Genomic DNA, 18,008 nt, shown 5'->3' on the forward strand with positions numbered 1-18,008 from the left:
AAGGACCTCCTCCATTGTGCCAAGGAGGCTGCACTCTCCTCACAAGCCCTGAGAACAGGGGAGAAGGTTCAGCATGCAGATCTGAGAACTGGAAACCTGCTCGGGTCCTGAGTTAGACAACAGATGAATGGTCAGATGGCAATGGTTAAAGCAAACGGGTATTTATTGAAGAACGAAAACTGACCAAAAGGAGAACTAAAGACAGCCTCAGGATCAGTATAAAACTTGCCGACTTGAACGCTGGACATTCGGGAGTAGCTGATTGGTAGGGTATGCCTTGCCTGCACAAGGCCCTGGGTTTAAGCCCAACATCACAAAACCAGACAACACTTGTTTTGTACATGGAATGAGATTTGGCCCATGGCAAGAATCCACTTTCAGTTTAAACTGGACTTGGGAAGAAGGCAGCTCCGAAAGGAAAATGCCGAGTCTTGGCTTCACCGCAGCCTTGCACCCAGACCTGCCTTCCCGCAGCAGAGAGGAGCAGTGACACACTAGACCCACAATGGACCTGCTCACTAAGCCAGCCTCGGGGAGCAGCTCAGGCGAAGCCTTGAACTTACCTTGACACAGCTCCCCCTGTGACTTCCCGGAGAAGGCGGCAGTGGTGAGGGACGAATTCCAGGAGCTTGTTATACATGAGCTGAAGGCCACTGGGATGAGACTCAACAAACTGTTCAACGATCACCTAGAGAAGAGTGAAAACTATTTAAAAATGGCATTTAAAGGACAAACATGAATTAGATACTACAAAGGTGAGGGGAAACTTGGGCCACTCTTCCGTTCAGCTGTTATTTTTGTTTTTGTTTTTCTGAGTCAGGGTCTCACTGTATATAGCTTGACTCGAGCTCACAGAGACCGCCTGCCTCTGCCTCCCCAGTGCTGGGATTAAAGGCGTGTGCCACCACACCCAAGTCAGCCATATATTTTTTAAATAGTAAAACCAAGCTGGTCACATTCAGAAGCAGTTGCTATGTTTAGCTGTAGCTCTGACTTGATGTGGGGAAGGAGGAGGCTAGGTGGTGGAGACTAGCCTGAGACTGAAGTACCTGCTTCCTCCAGAACATGTCTAGATTAGAGAGAGGGGCCATTCCAGTTTCTCACAGCCCGACCCTTGGCCTCTTCTGTCACTACTAGGCTTAGGGTAAAGTATGAGGCAGACAAATGAAAATATAGTTCACTTCAATATTTTATTTTGGTTATAGGGTTGAAACTCAAAATATCATATAACAGAAACTGTAAGTTTTAAAAGTCAGGGGGCTGTAATTCACTTAATACTATCTTTAAGTGAGAAATGTCTTCCACAGGCTCATATTTGAACACTTGGTTCCCAGAGGTAGAGCCCTGTGGAGGAAGTGCTAATGTTCTGACCCATGCCGCCTTCTTCTTTTAACCCCACATAAGAAGACATAGCTAAGCTGCATCATGAACACCCATCAGAATGCACTTAGTTCCAGTACCAACTGTGCAGCAGGACCCTTCCTAGCTAGCGTGCAGAACCAAGCTCCTTGCATCTCTGGTGTATCCGTCTCTACCCCACACAAAGCGAAGGCAGCACAGCATGGCTCTGTATAAGCTCCCCACACCAGAAGCACTTACCTCATCAACATATGGCTTCACCAGGACTTGGCCAACCAGAGCTTCTGCGTCCCGTGTCTTGTCAATGGTGGCATAGGTCCGCAGGCAGTGCCGGATGATGTCCACATTTGAGGTCTGCAAGCCTTCCAGCAGGAGGCCTTCTAGGGATTGCTGCAACATTGCTGTGATGCCAGCTATGCGCTGTGGGGAGCCATCAGAAAGCTCACATCACAGTGGTTTCCAAACTTCAAATGGCTGTACACATATTGGTACCTGACCCCACAGAAAGCAGTGTGTGGACATTTAAAAGGGGGAACCCTGCCTGGGGTAACAGCCCATCTCCTTCCATGATCTTTCTCCAAGTAGAACACCGGCTCAGCAAAGAATTTACAGAGAGACAGTCAGAATGAGAAAATGTCATTTTCTCTATAGCTACAAGGTAAAATTGGTTTCTGACAGACATTATAGATTTAAAGCTCAGCCAAGGGGCTGGTGAAACGGCTCAGCCATTAAGAGCACTTGCTGCTCTTGTAGAGGATCTGAGTTCAGTTCCTAGCACCCACACCAATGACTTACAGCCACCCTCTTCCGACCTCTATGGACAGCTGTAAACACATACACACTCAGGCATGCACAGAGGCTAAATGGTTTAACATTTAAAGAAAACAAAAAACAAAAAACAAAAAAACAAAAACAAAACAAAACAAAACAAAAAAACTCAGTCTAGGGATTTGGGAAAATTCAACATTATCTGTACCATATGGTATCAGATTTAGAACTCTTACAACTTAGAGAATGGGAGTTAGTCTTTCCACAAAATCTATAGGGAATGACACTTGGAAAATAGGAGTCAAAAACTAAACTCCAAGCCTAGGATCAACATCCTGTAATCCACAATCAGTGCCAGGCATGCTGCTAACCATTGAATAAGATTCTCTGCACCCAGAGCCCAACCCCAACCCACACTTACGGGTCTCACTTTGTCCAAAAGGGGCATGCCCTTGCTTTGCATAGCATGAAACTGAAGCTGGTTAAATTCTGTGGCAATTCTCTCCAAAACCTGTCCAGTCAAGAGTGGGCTGAGAGAGACAACAAGCAGAGAATTTAATTGCAAGGCTGTTGACTTCCCAGAAAGCATGGCACCTGACTGCCCATATAGGTCCAAACCACAGTGTTCAGCTTCCAGACAAGTGGTGCTTGGCTTTAGGACAGTGACCGCCTTGCCACAGGGTCAAAATCCATCTTTGTGCCATTTGTCTGTCTCCTCCAAATGGCCCATTCCAGTTGCAGTGGGCCACTGGTAAAGTGAATGTGACTACTGCTGCTAGGCCATCTGCCTCAGGACCCCAGGATCCAGGGTGCCATGTGCCCCCACCTTCTCTAAGCCTGCTCCCAACTGCCCTCGCCGTCCCTGCTTTGACTGGATGTCTCTCTTTCCTGAACCTTCTCTCCTTCTTCACTTGCTCGTCTCTTCTTCTAAAATACCTGATCCTTCTTAAACACCAAATGCTTTTGTCTCTTTAATAAAGTTGGCCCAATAGCAATAAATAAAATCTCTTAAATACCTTCCTATTTAAACAATATCTTAAAGTTATGTTACCAATACTGAAATAGCACTCTCAGTGTGCTGTGGGTCCCAGAGAGAAGGCACGCAGTGTGTAGCTGCCACAAAATACAGTGCAAGCACCTGTCCCCTAAAACATGCTATAAAGTACCAATGACACTCGAGGAGGAGGAAAACAGCAAAGGAGAAATGTATTATTTTACTGGCGGAATGGTGAGCTAGGAAAATGTCCCTAGCATAAGGACACGGGAAACATCACAGTGAGGCCATTGGACTGCTTGGCCCCAGACTGTCAAATCAAAACTAGTTCAGAGTGTAGGCGAAAGGCTGTCCAGTAGATGCTCCTGTCTTTAGTTGTCTGCAGCTCTTCTCCTGGAGCCTGGGGCTGTTTGTGTCTAGTGTGTAAACACCCTCCGCCTAACTACTCACTAATCTGCCCCTGTCTTCCCTTTGCTACAGGGACAAGTACTGACCTGAGCTAAGCAAAGCTCTCAGAGGTGATCCAGAGCAAAGCAGGCACAGTGTCACAGTGTAGCTCATCCCCAGGGCAGCTGGAAGCCCACTCTTCCCTAGGGCCCTGCCCACACCTTTGCTGGGAGCCTACCAGCAACGGAGACTGGCAGTGAGGACTGGCCCCTGATGCCAGGGCCTTACAGTCCGACAGGGAAAGCACTCAAGTCCACCAACAGCTTCTGTTCCTGGTGGGTGTCTGCGAGCCCAATGGCAGAAGGGAGGTGAGGTCAGGGGAGGCTTCTGTGGTAACTTCTGTGTGTACTGTGTGTACTGTCTGCACATTTTGATGCAGAATTGCATGGAACTTGCAAGAGCAGGAGAGACCAACAGTATCCAAGACAACAGAACATGGCACAAACAAGCCCCCCACATTTTCAACTTTTAGTTCCATTTAGCACAGTATCACACCACCTTTCCATACCTTGCGCATGTTTTGGGTGAATTTGGAAACACGTTAAGTGAACTGGGCAGTCAAAGGAAGGTGACCAGGAGAGAAAGGCCCTCAGGAAGATGGACAGGGGTCTAGACACTGAGCTCAAGCCTGGAACCTGCTGTAGTCAGGGAACCACAGCTCTGGAGAATGTAGAAGTGATGAAGGGAGGCTTGGGGATTTGAATTCCCAGAATGACTAAGCACAGGAGAATCTTTAGGATCATATGGCAGAGTCCTGTGCTAAAAGGGTGGGAGGCCAGGCCTGAATTTGGCAGAGAGAAGTGAGAGGAAGCAGATGCAGCCATGACACAGCACCAGCCTGCAGCAGCTCCAGCCCAGTGCACAATGGAGATGAGCAAACACTGAGAACTGCTCCGCCAAGTCCAAGCTGGCACTAAGGTAAAGGAGGCATGGGTTCTAGAGAGGAGAAAGGGGAGGAGAGGGAAAAGAGAGCAGTTTCACTGTAGAGCAGGAGAAAGAACACAACACTCATTCCCTGAGATAAGGGAGAAAAGCAGAGTGGAGCTCTTCTGCCTTGGAGAGAGTCAATTTCTCACTCGATGAGTGCATGTGTCTGAAGAATGGCTGGAGAGGCTTTGGTGGCATCAGACCAATCCCAAACCAAGACTGGTAAAGCTCATGTGCAGCTAACAGCTCAGCATCCCTGTTAAGGTTCCAGGAGGCTTCCTGGGATGTGTGTTAGGGTGGAGTCCCGAGACTGCACCCTGGATTGAGCAGGAACGAGAGGAAGGGCAGCACAACAGGTGTCCAGGAAAGAAGCTGGGGGTAGGGGTCAGGTGCCGACTGAGGACAGGCTGAGAAGGACTGTCACAGTGTGGTGCAGAGCAGGCAAAGCAAAGTCAACGCCACCGGCCCTTCAGCATCCATCTCCCAAATGCTGGGATTACAAGCAGGTGCCAGCATACCTGGCCGAGTCACTTTTAAAAACAGTACACCAGACTCAGATATTCTTTGTTTTGAGTCTCACTCAAGAAAATCTTAGCCTGGATGTGAAGAACCTAGTGAAAACACTTACCTGCTTGCTTCTAGTGAAGACGAATCTTTAGAACTTTGAGAGTTTAAGATTTTTTCAATTTTCTCAACTGATCGAATAACTTGAATAAGTCTCAACACACTCATCTATAAAGAGGATGACAAATAAGAACAAACAAACAAAAAAGCAGTTATCAGGATGTTGAGAGGCAAAGATCAACATTATACATTTTAAATATCCTTACATAATCCTGAATTCCCAAGAATATAAACTCAATTCTGGCTTTCCTACAGTGAAATTTCAAAATTCTATCCTAAGATAACATTAAGTAACACAAATAAGATGGCAAGCTATTTTGCCAGCCCTTATACTTATTTTCTCAAGATCTATTTCATGTTTTTTGTTTCCAATAAACTCATCTTCTTTAGCTGCATGAGCACAGCACACCTACATACCCAAGTGTCAGTTCATTAAAGACACTTATGACAAAAGTCCACAGGGACAACAGGAGACACATGGTACAATAAGATGATGATGATGCCCAGGCTCCCCAGAACACGGAGCCACTGGCAGATACTGAGCTCCTGTCTCTCACAGTGCACAAGAACATCCTCTGTAATGGTGAAAAATGGCATGCTTGCTAAGCTTCCCTGTGGGGTGCTGCTATTTAATTTATTTAATCTAGTGACCACTCAGGCTTGTCTCCAATTTTGTCTTCCTTCAGTAAGTCCCGATGTGAACATAAGAAGCCTGGGAGGGGTGTTTGTAGCGTGTAGCATATCACTTTAAAACATTAATGCTACTCCTCTCTCCTTATTCACAGACCAGGCATAAGAACACCTAGGTACTACCCTTAATGGCTGCACAAAGACACTGATGTCATCACGCTCCTCTCAGTAGAGTACCCAGAGAGAAACCACACACCCTACAGAAGTGATAATGCACTAGACTGAACCAATGTTTAGGGGTAGACATCAGAGCATACCTTTTTCTTCCTAATGTCTTCTTGCTTAGACATTCGTTCATCTACTGCCAGAATTCCTTCACTGACAGATGACCTAAGACTCTTGAAAATAATAAAGAAAATGTTTTGCAAAAATGAAGTATAACATTATAAAACTGACACATTCAATTCTATTTCATAAGGCTTGGTATATATTGATTCAGACATGAACAAAGATTACAAATCATGAGACAGAATCACTGTGAGGCACCCAGGATATGGAGGCACAGTGATATACAAAGCCAAGGTCATGGCAGACTAAGTGCCAAAAAAGGTAGCATAGAGGAGACACCACAGAAGCTGGAGTGGAGAAAGGGCAACCAAAGCCTGTGGGATTTAAAGACATGGTGTAGACCCTGAAAATCTGCAAACAAGCCCAGGGAAGAGTCTTAGAAGGCCAAAGAAATGAGGACAGCCCTGCTCAGCGTAGGTGAGTGAGGCACATCTGGTATCGCAGGCTTCCCTTTCAAGAGAAGGAGAAACTGGGGGTGGGTGTTGGCTTCTTTTTGGGTAGACAGGAATCTACACAAGAAATATGGATAAAGCATCATAAGAATGGGGAAATTCAGGAACCAAGAAGCCAGGAGCAGGAGGCCAGAAGAACAGGGAGACACAAAAAATCCAGACGCTACTGAATAGGTCAACTAGGAGACAATCAGGAACGAAGGCAGTGAAAGCTAGAATAAAGTGGGGAGATCACAGAAACTCTACAGAAAAGTCAATTATGAACCACTGCAACCCTGGCTACCGACAAGCTAGACAACGGCAACCTCCATCCCATCGCAGGATCGATCTCAAAGACCTGCTGCAGGGCTGAGGATCAAAAACTCAGCAGTGTTGGCTAAGGTGATGGCATACGGGGGAGGCAAGGCAGACAGTAGAACAGAGGGAAGGTCTGAGGTGAGGAAGGAAGGAAGAAAGAGCCGGCATGAGAGCTGGCCTCAGGCAGAGAACAGTTAGCTGCCAGTCAGCGCCACAGAAGGCTGAGAGATGGGGCTCTGGGAGCTCCAGGTAGAGTCATAAGGATGTGGAACCCAGTAGTGGACCACAGAATCATTCCCCTTCATTCTGTGGAGAGTGACTCAGAAGAGCTTCAGAAAAACAACCAAGACATCAGCATCCACACTGCTTGTGAGTTCAAAGCCCAGCTCAGGAAGTAACACCACAGGCCTCCTTCCTTGAGACACCTGACACTGACAAAATTTTCCCAACACTAAACACGTAATGAAGTCCACCTGTCACATGTTCAAATATGGTCTATGGTTTTTCAAGCTCATGGTGACACACATAGGCCACCTTGGGACAGAATACCAAGTACACTGCAGCTCCACAGTGCCAAAGGGCCTGGCAGTCAGAGGGCCTCAGACAACTGTGGGGTGGACCAGGAGGCAAAGGACAGGTGACAGTGACCTACTACATGACACCAAACTCCCTATAGCGTTCAACCTTCCTTGCACTGCACGGCACGTCAGAGAAACATTACAGCTCTTGTGCAAGGGTATGCCGCTAACTAGGTATCATCTCTCAGTGCCTTCAGGGTTAAAGAGCTCTGTGGGCAGGTTGGGAACCTGACCACATATCAATTCTCACCTGGGAAAATACTTACAAAATAGAAGAGGCTTAGGACCTACACCAGCTCTGACCCAGTGACTGTCACTAACAGGCTGAACCTCCACCCCACCTCCTCCAGCCACTTTGAAGCCATCTCCTCGAAGACTCTGTTGCCTTTACACCAGTCATGCTGCAGACTGTAATATCACATGCTAAAACCAGAATCATTTATCTGCAACTTTCTGAGATGTAGACTATAACTACTGACCACTGAAAAACAACAAACCGACAGACCAGGAGTTCTTGGACCCCTAAGCAGTCAGGGTATCATGCTTTATGCTATACCATTTACTAAGAGGGGGGCAACTTACCAGAACCTCTTCTCGTAATTGTCCCAAAGGCACAGAAAGCTGGTTGAGGGCTCTGTCCATGCCGACCTAGAGGCAAAATCATGATAGCTCAAAATCATCAGTCCTAATCCAGTGTAACGATCTGTGTAACGATCGAAGTGTCCATGATCACTGTTGGCAGAGTACAGAAACGATTGTGGCTATACATGTAGACCATGAGAATAAGGAAGTCAGAGTACATAAAGTCTCCTTACATACAACTTATCTCTGGGTGATTCGGGGTTTTCTGCGATGCCAGGGTGAATTGAGCGCAAGTGCTCACCACTGAGTTCTGGACCTCGGGGCAAGTTTAATGACCAAAGGTTTCAACCAGAAGGGACTGTTATTTTCAACTGGCTTGGTGCCAAGGTCTGATGAAGGACATCTTACTTAAATCCTTTAACTCTTGGGGGAAATCCAAATTAAACACAATGAAAATAAAACTTTCTAAGTTTCTAATTCTACAAGAACAGTCAGTCATCTTAGTAACTACAGCACATTCACAACACAAACACAGTTCATTCATTTTCATGTTTCTTAAAATTCCCAGAGGGTGTACTTTCTATATTTCTTTGGACAAACATTTAAAAGCAAAATAAAATATGAACAAGATTTAAAAAAAAAAACCCTCAAAGAACTGTTTGAAAGTTTTAAATTGAGCATTCCTATGCTGCTCTGATAAGTAGCTGGCATGGTCCTCACCATTCACGAAGGCTGGCCTTCTGAAGACCAATGCTGGTCCTGCTTCCTACTAGCATGTGCATACATATGTGTCATGCCAGTGAGTAGGCTCCCACCAAGAGTGGCTGTCATGTGCTCAGGCAGAAGAGCCTAACCAATGGGACTTCCTGTGAACCTGTCAGCACCCAACAAAAATGGCCTCCTGCTGCCCCTCCCTTTACTACACTCACAGTTAATAGTCAATACCCATTCAAAAATAACCAAGCCACATTGGGCATGGTGATGCACACCTATAATCCAGCACCCCAGAGACAGAGGACTGCTGCAAGTTTGTGGCCAGTCTAGGCTGCACAGTTAAGTTCCAAGACAGCCAGGTCGACAGATTAAGACCTCATTTCAAAAGTTAGGCATGGTAGCACACACCTTTAATCCAGCACTTGGGAGGTAGAGGCAGGTGGATCTCTGAGTTTCAGGTCAGCCTGGTCTACATATAGAATGTCAGAAGAGCCACAGCTATAGAGAGAGACTCCGTCTCAAAAACAACAACAAAAGGCTTTCTCAGGAAAACCAAAAATACAAAGAGAATAATAAGGTCACAGTAGTTTTATGTGAGCAAGAACTAAACTGAAAAACACCATTCAAGTTTTGTTCTTCTGTGACTGACATTAATGAGTGCCTGAACCCTGAAACTCTGATTTCTAAAATACTGCACTTTTAGGAACCAACCCACACAAATGAGGACCTGTGTATCACACCAGTGGTAGGGACTATGGAGGGAAGCTCACCAGGTTGGTTGAGAGGTTGACAAAGTCCGCATAGTCCTTGTTGATGAGCTCCACCATGGCTGTTTTAAGCAGCTTGTAATACAACTCCAGGTCATCTCTCAACTCTTCTAGCTGCACCCGCTTCCTGCAGTCAGACACAAAATGATCCACGTCGAAATCCTCCTGGAAAGAGCAGGAGAGCCAAGTTACTGGTACATGAAAACAGGAGGAGGAAAGGGCCATTCTACCACTCACAAGGCCAGTCTGTCCCGAGCCCTTTCTGGTCACATGCTGTGACAGAGGTGCCTGTCCACTCACGCAGGTGCCCAGAAGGACTAAGTGCAGTCTCCTTGTGGTCTCAGTCTACAGGGAATTTAAGTGTCGAAAATGATACAATTCAGTTAAGACTCTTCTAAAAACAGAAACAGCTTTCCTCCCTAACTTTCTAAGTATTAACTATTCAGTGTAAAATTTTTAATAGACTATGAAAAACAGCAAAGAAAGAAAAAAGAAAACAAAATCTTCATGCTTTATAAGATATACACCACTGAACTATTTAATATTGTGCTTCATATGTTCTAGACCTTTTTTTATGCACACATACACCTGCACACATGCACCTAACACTTTTCTCCCCAGACAACAACACCTCTCCGGTGTTATTTCACAGCACACTTGAGTGGGCACTGACATGTCCACAGAATGGGCTTCCGTGGACCAGGTATGGAGGCAGCACTTCCCACTGTGGTCCCTCAGGCTAGCCACGCTCTTAGCTTCTCCTCACAGCATCAGAAGCTCCTGGTAAGCTGATGCACTTACAGTGGGCAGGTTCCTACCTACTTCGCCTGCGACTGAGCCTCCCACTAGTGGAGCTGCTCCATCACCAAGATGCAGGTGTAATGGTTCCCAAACATGTTAAAGCCCCAGAATATATTATTAAAGATCACATAATTCCATTACACACTATAAATCAAAACATTACGACTGAAAAGAAGTGACCATTTTCATGAAAAAGAAAGCAGGTGCTTTGGAAAGACTGGAAACAGGCAATTTGCTAAGCCAAATCTTATTGAATCACATACGGGTGGCATAAACCCAGCAGGGCAGGGGGTGGGGAAATCACGAACCCAGAAGACTCTGTAGCAGATCCTTTGCAAATGCCCACAGGTTCTCACTCCACTGAGAGAAAAAAAGTGAATACAAAAAAGACCATACTGAAATGGAACCAGCAGATGGATTGTAGAGTCATATCAGTGTAGAACAAATGATTACATCACTATCTTAAAATAAAATACTAAGGTCTGTATACACCATTTCTTCAGGTACCAGCTAAAACTTCAGTCAACCAACCAAATACCTGCCCTGATCACAGACAAAAAGGCTTTTTCCCGAACCAAAGCATCATAGCCACCCACAGAAAAGCCATCTGCTTCTCCATGTGCAGCCACAATCAGCCTGGATGGTTTGGGAGAACATGGCCCACAACCCCAGCCTTGGTGTAAACAGGTATATGACCTTGGGCAAGACACTATGACAAGTGAACTGTCTTATTCTAAGTGACTTATTTAGGGTTGCTTGTCACAGCAAAGCTACCTGATGTAGAATCAAAGGTATTCTAAGTAGCTTGGTTCTATCCTTGGTCTTAGCCAAAAGGCTAGGAATCAATAGTAACTTGGTTTACTAAGGCCAAGAGTTCAAGTTCAGCTTGGGCTAGACAGCAAATCATTGTTTAAAACAGAAAAGAAATAGAAAGCGAAGGAAGAGAGCATCTGATATGCATGGTTGAGCAAAAAGAAGGGTCTAGCTGACTGTCCTAGAGCTGTGCAGGGGGCGATGGGACCAGTGACAGCCTGCTGTGACTTTAAGAGCAGAAGATGAGTATAATGGTTGATACTGTCAACTTGGCAGGATGAAGAGTCACTTTGGAGACAAATCTCTGGGCATGTCTGTGAGGTGTTTTCTAGAGAAAGTGAGCTCAGCATTGGCATTCATCACCTTCTGCCTCCTAACTGCAGGTGCAAAGTGACCAAGCAGCTGCCTTAAGTTCTGCCACCATTTCTCTCTGCCATGATGGACTGACGGTATCTCCTCACACTGTAAGCTGAACCAAACCCTTCCTTAAGTTGCTTTTTTTCAGGTGTTTGGTCATAGCAATGAGAAAACTAACACAGTGAGACACCAAAGACAACGCTCCAGCCAAAAGCTGGGTGTGCCAGGGAATAACTGAGGTAGAGAAATGAGTAGACAACTAGAACCAGGTGTGGTGGTTTGAATGAAAATGACTCCTATATGCCCTTGGGCATGGCACCATTATCGAGTGTGGCCTTGTTGGAGGAGATGTGTCTCTGTGGAGGTGAGCTTTGAGGTTGTATATGCTCAAGCCAGGCCTGGTACACAGACTCCTTCTGCTGCCCGTGGAGCAAGATGTAGAACTCTCAGCCGCTTCTCCAGCACCATGTCTGCCTGCACACCACGTCCCGCCAACATAATGGACTAAACCTCTGAAACTGTAAGCGACCCCTAATTAAATGTTTTCCTTTATAAGAGTTGCTGTGATCATGGTGTCTCTTCACAACAATAGAAACCCTAAGACACCAGGTAAGAATAGTCATCAGAGAGGCTTCATCCAGCAACTGGTGGAAACCGATGCAGAGACCCACAGTCAAACATTAGGTCGAGCTCGGGGAATCCTGCTGAAGAGAGGGAGGAATGATTGTAAGAACAAGAGGAGTCAAGGACAACACAAGAAAACCCAAAGAATCAACTAACCTGGGCTCATAGGAGCGCCCAGAGACTTAACTGACAACCAGGGATCCTGCATGACACTGACCCAAGCCCTCTGCATATATATTCCAGTTCTGTAGCTTGATCTTCTTGTGGGTCTCCTAACAGTGGGTGCAGGGGCTGCTGTTTCTTTTACTGGCTTTTGGGACCCTATTCCTCATGCTGGGTTGCCTTCTCAGCCTTAATATCAAGTTGCTTAGTCTTTCTGCAACTTGATATGCCATGTTTTGTCAATATCCATGGGAGGCCTGCCCTTTTCTGGATAGAAATGGAGGAGGAGTGGATGGGGCAAGAGAGGTAGAAGGGAGGTAGGGGAGGGATTGGGAGGAGAGGAGGGTGGGAAAACAGTGGTCAGGATTAAAATAAATAAGTAAATTGATAGATAGATAAATAAATCCAGGGGGAAAAAGGCACCAGATAAGTCCAAAAGCAACCACTGACCAAGTAGTTTCTAAACTTGCACATTTTTCCTCTTACCATGCTCAACAGCCACACCACACCTTTCTGTCCTTGTCTTCAAATCTAGATTTGCAGTTGCCACACAGTAGGTGGTCAATGAATGCCTGTGGGTGAGTAGACAATTGCTACCATGGCACTAGCAGGTTGTTATCATGGCAATCTAATAACAGTTTTCAAACAAATGACTGTAATTCGTGTAGTCTCAACTCTCCTAATGTGTATCTGATAACCTTGTAAAAAATATATGCCACTGCAAAATATGCTGAACAAGATACAATCTGCATAGCAGGCACTCCTCCCGCCCTTTCTGCCACCAAACCAATTCATAAAACGTTTCTTTAAAGGAAATGCAAATAACAAAGGACCTTAACTTCTGGCTCCACCTAGAAAACCAATATCACAGAAAGGCTGTTCTATGTAGTTTCCTCTACAATCGAACCGGTCATGTTAACAGAACTGCAAATTGCTTGGCACACTCAGAGGTTTGATAGCATGAACCAGCATGGATGTGCCAGCACCCACTCACTCCCCCAGCTGGCTGAATGTTGTTTCACTACTTGCATTTTGTGCCATCTACTTTCTGATGCCGCATTTAACAGAGGCACCATGTCAGTGTGAGAAAGACATAGTAGGTAACGAGGCAGAAAGGCGGTTGGCACTAGGCATGCAGGAGGCATTTAAGTTTTCTCACCTAAGGTCAAAACAGGCCATGATCCCTGGGTGAGCTTTCTTCCTCCAGACACCTTTCCCATCATGCACCTTTGGCTCTTTCTATCCTCGGTAGCTCTTAGTCATGGGACGGAACAGGGGCTTTCTGAATCATTCTTTCAGGCATCCTACTTGAACTCATTTATTGGAGCTGGTGAGATGGTACAGCAGGTAAGAGTGCTTACTACTCTTGTACAGGGGACCAGAGTTTAGCTCCCAGCACTCAGAACCCACATGGCAGCTCACGAGCACCTGCAACTCCAACTCTAGCTAATCCAACAGTCTTCTGGCCTCTGAGGACTTCTGCACACACTGTGCACATAAACTCAGGAAGGCAAACACACATACACATAAAATAATAAATCTGCAAATTACACTTACTTCAGTGGCTTAGTAATGTCACTACATAAGAGTGCTTCATCCCTGGCTCTAGACACGCCTCTCACACATGGAAAAGTATATGGGCACGGTAAAGAAGACTCATATAAATTAAAACCAAAAATCCAGAACTTTGCTCATGTAAACTGAACGCAAATATCAAAACAGGGCTAGGCCAATTAAGTCAGAGGGAAAAATTACCATGAGAAAGGAGAATCACGAGCACACACACACACACACACACACACACTACTGTAAGATTTACACTTATTTGCTCAATATTTTAGGTGCCAAAGAGACAAAATTTCTAACTCCCTAACCTTGAAAACAGCTTTGAAGTGGTCTCGCAAAACTCAACTTTTAACACATTAAACGGCACAACCTGTAGACTCTCAGCCCTTGGGAAGCTTGAGACAAGAGGATCGAGACCCGCCTGGGCTACAACTCAAAACTCTGTCTCAAAAACGAAATTGAGTGTAAACATGTTTGGGGGATATTTTAAGTGACAACAGCGGAGGGATACAACTAACAGCTCAAACTCCTTCAGTTCCGGCTCAAAGCCTGAATCTTTTCTAGGCTGTGCCTGCCCGGTGAAATTCTATCAGCGAAGTGTTTTCCATTTGGATTTGTAAGCAGGGCCGCCGCTGGGCTGCAGGGTGACGAGGCTGTCAAGCTCCCATTCCTTAACGTCAGAGTGAAGTTCAGCCTGGACACCCCCGCTCCCTTCTTCCCCGCGTCCCTACGACCCGCGGGAGCCTCCGGGAACCGCAGGGCCTCGGCGTAGGGCCTCCTCGGCGGCGGACCTGCCGGTCGGTGTCCCTCACCTTCATGAACTCGTCCTTATCGAAGCACAGCGTGTCCGGCCCGGTGGGCAGGTTCATCCTGCGTCTCTCCATCACGCTGGCCGCCGCCCCTCAGCTCCAAGACTCCGCTGGCAGGGAGGGCGCAGGCGACACCGCAGGGGACGCGGCAGTCCAGCCCTGCACCGCGCTGGCCCTGCTTCCGCCAGTATGGCGGTGACGCGCGGCAGCCAATAGACGAGCGACGCGGGCGCCTGCGCACAGTTGGCAGTAGAAGAGGCGCGCGCGAGGCCGACCCTCGCAGCCGGGCGCTACTGCCTCTGGTGGTCAAGAGCGGCACTGCAGCCTCACGTACTCGCCTAAGCGGCTGGCCAGAGAGAAATGTCAAGGACAAGAACAAGCCTTGTTCTTTTACCCTGGGGAGGAGTCCCAGAGCTGCCTCCTCCGTGGAGAAAACGTCTCCGCCCTTAAAGATGGTCCTTAAAAATCGGTCAGAGGAGCCGGGCTGTGGTGGCACAGAGGCAGGAGGATCTCTGTGAGTTCGAGGCCACCTGGTCTGCAGAGCTAGTTCCAGGACAACCAGGAGACACACGAAAAAACGTGTCTTGGGGGAAAAATGCTATCGCTCTGCATTTCAGGTTACCCCAAACATAAAACCATCCCTCTAACTGAATGTGGGGGTAAACTTTAGAGACCCTATTGCCAGAGCCTGCTCTGGATTGGCAGGCCCCCTTAAAGTGACTCCCCAAAGTGTCTAGAGAAGTCACGATACACAAGGATGCACAAAGTGGACGGCACTCTATGCCCCTAATATGCTTGTGGGGGAGTGAGCAAAGAAATCCTTGTTTTCTTTTTAACATTTTATTCTTATTAGGAAGTCTTCCACTCATACAAGTCTGGTATGACCACGCTCCAGTAACTCCAGCCTGTCCCCAGGTTCTCTTTACTCAGGGCACCACCACCATGGCTGTCATTGGGAGATATTGCTAGAACACTCCCCAGACATCCTGGTTATCAATTCATCGGTGAAAGAACAAATCAATGAAAAAAAAACTATTCTTACCAACTGAAAATATCATCCTTACACCTAATAAAATGAATAGTTCTCTGCTGACATTGGATTGAGAGATACGGCCTTCAACCCCTATCTATAATTCCAGAGTGACAACTTGAAAGCACCAAGGGAGGGGCCCAGGTGCTGGCAGAGAAAGAAACAAAGACTCCTGGGAAACCTGTCTGGTCCCTAGCAGGTGGAGTAGAACTTACCATTCCCTTCTGACACTGTTCTCCACCCTTTATCAAAAAAGTAACCTGAACACGTATGGCCTAGTGTGCCATTCTTGGGGCTGCTAAAGGGTCCGGTGGCACAGAAGAATGGATAAGGGTCCTGGTGCCTATTTGCTTTTGCAGGATTTGGTAGGGAGCAGCCCGGAGTCTGCCATTCTGTGCCAGCACACCCCAGCCAGGGCAGCAGATGAACTTTGGTGCTAATGGAGCCCCCCCCACTCCCACCATGGCAGTGGGAGAGGGTGGAGACCAGACCTGCCCAGAGGGCATGGTCTTGATATCTAACCCAGAGCTGACACTCAACTGGCCTGACCATTTTCTGCTGTGTTACACAGAGCAAATGGCAGTTCCTCTGGCGTCGGTAAACAGCCTCTCTGCAGAGCGGCTGCACACCTGCTGTTTGTACTTATGCCTTTGCTGGTGAGCAGGCATTTCGGGGTCATGCCAGCTTCCCACTGCCTGGTGCCTAGGCTTTAGGTATGCATCTCCTGCTGCATATTTAAACACATAGTTAATTCTTCATTGTCAGCTTGGCTGGATTTGGAATCACCTACAAGGCATACCTCCAGGCGTGTTTGTGACCGTCTTTGCAGAGACGTTTGAGGAAGGAAGACCTACCCTGAATGTGAGCAGCACCGTTCCTCGGACTAGTGCAAACAGACTAAAAAGGAGAGAGCAAGCTGAGTGCCAGCATTCATCTCTCTCCTTCCTGACTGCAGATATCACGTGACCGGCTGCTTGCGCTCCAGCCTCCATGTCGTTCCTGCCAAGGTGGACTGAATGCTGAAACTTCCTTCTTTAGTTACTTATTATGCCATATTTGGCCACAGCAACAAGAAAACTAATGACTACAAGTACTGTCTCTGGTAATGATGCCTCTCTCACGGTACTTGAAGGAAGAGTAATGAGGACAGGAATATGAAGCCGAGTATTGCCAGACTCAATAAGGGGTCAACATGCCTAGTGTCCTGTCCATCTCTGAGCTACATCTTCCCTCAGGAGACTTTACATGGACACATTTTTTTTCTGTCTTGTTAAGACTCTCCTGTTCTTTGATCTCTTCCTATCTTAGGAAGCATGCACCTGCTGCTTCATTTCTAAGCAAACAGTCACCCTGCTTCGACTTGCTGTCTCTGGAAAATTCTTAGTTCCCTACTTGCAGTGGCATTGTGACAAGTCCTATTTCTCTCTTCCCACTCTGCCCTATTTATAGGTTTCCCGTTTTTGGCAGGTTTGCAACTGAACACTGGAAAATTGTGAAGAGAAATATCACATTCAGGAAGCTCATGTGGGCATTTTCTTTAGACATCACCACACAGAACAAGAGGCCTGTTATTGCTGATGACCAAGGATTTTCCAGTTTTATAGGATTGTATACTCACCCTGAAGACTGAGTGTGTGGTTCTGACCTCAGTGTCCCTAGAGGAAAACAGGCAAAGCAGAGTCATTAGAGAGAGGAAGGATCACCCTCGGCTCCCAGGTCTAAAAGACTTGGGAAGCTCACGAGGATGCATCCAATCAATATTTTAAAAACCTTTCTTGATTCTACCATGTCTTCCCCCATTCCAGCACTGGGAATTGAACTCAAGGCCCTCAGAAATTTGTGTGCCCTATCACTGTATCTATATCCTCAGTCTTATCTTTACTTTTTTTAAAAAAGGACTTTATTTTTAATTTCTTAATGTGTGTGTACATAAGTACAGGTACCTACTGAGGCTAGAGGGAGGCTAGAGGGAGACTAGAGGGAGGCTAGAGGGAGACTAGAGGCATCAGATCCCCTTGAAGCTGGAGTAACAGGCAGTTGTGAGCTGTCTGACTTGGGATTGGTAACTGAACTCGGGTCCTCTGCAAGAGAAGTGTGCATTCTAACTATTGATCCATCTGTCCAACTCCTCAAACCCCTTTGACTTTTTATTTTGAGATAAACTTTCACTAAGTTCCCAAGGTTGACCCTGAACTCACTATGTAGCACAGATAGGCCTTGAACTTGCGATCTTCCTGTCCCAGCCTCCCAAGTTGCCGGGGATGCAGGCTGTCCTCATTAGATGTGGCTTGACCCTATGCGTTTCTCCAGTAACTCCTGCATTTCTCTCTGCCCTCCTTTACTCACAGGACACCTGCTG

The 18,008-nt window shown here is 46.7% G+C and overlaps 1 protein-coding gene across 2 annotated transcripts in view; it reads right to left on the bottom strand.

Annotated features, from left to right (window-relative positions):
* The window catches only part of Cog2 (component of oligomeric golgi complex 2), a 30,203-nt gene extending 15,392 nt beyond the window's left edge, over positions 1-14,811 (bottom strand). The window contains exons 1-8 of one of the 2 annotated variants that reach the window (XM_059263828.1): positions 14,623-14,811; positions 9,491-9,652; positions 8,007-8,072; positions 6,067-6,147; positions 5,124-5,227; positions 2,549-2,657; positions 1,600-1,779; positions 564-688 (exon numbers count right to left, since the gene is read on the bottom strand). In XM_059263828.1, coding sequence (XP_059119811.1) covers positions 564-688; positions 1,600-1,779; positions 2,549-2,657; positions 5,124-5,227; positions 6,067-6,147; positions 8,007-8,072; positions 9,491-9,652; positions 14,623-14,694 — 899 coding nt within the window. In that variant the 5' untranslated portion in view covers positions 14,695-14,811. Of the gene's footprint in view, positions 1-563; positions 689-1,599; positions 1,780-2,548; positions 2,658-5,123; positions 5,228-6,066; positions 6,148-8,006; positions 8,157-9,490; positions 9,653-14,622 lie in introns of those variants that run through there. The other variant, XM_059263830.1, reaches the window with a different exon arrangement.
* Positions 14,812-18,008: the final 3,197 nt, after the last annotated feature.

The sequence above is a fragment of the Peromyscus eremicus genome, chromosome 5 (genome assembly GCF_949786415.1).
Source record: "Peromyscus eremicus chromosome 5, PerEre_H2_v1, whole genome shotgun sequence".
NCBI lineage: Eukaryota > Metazoa > Chordata > Mammalia > Rodentia > Cricetidae > Peromyscus > Peromyscus eremicus.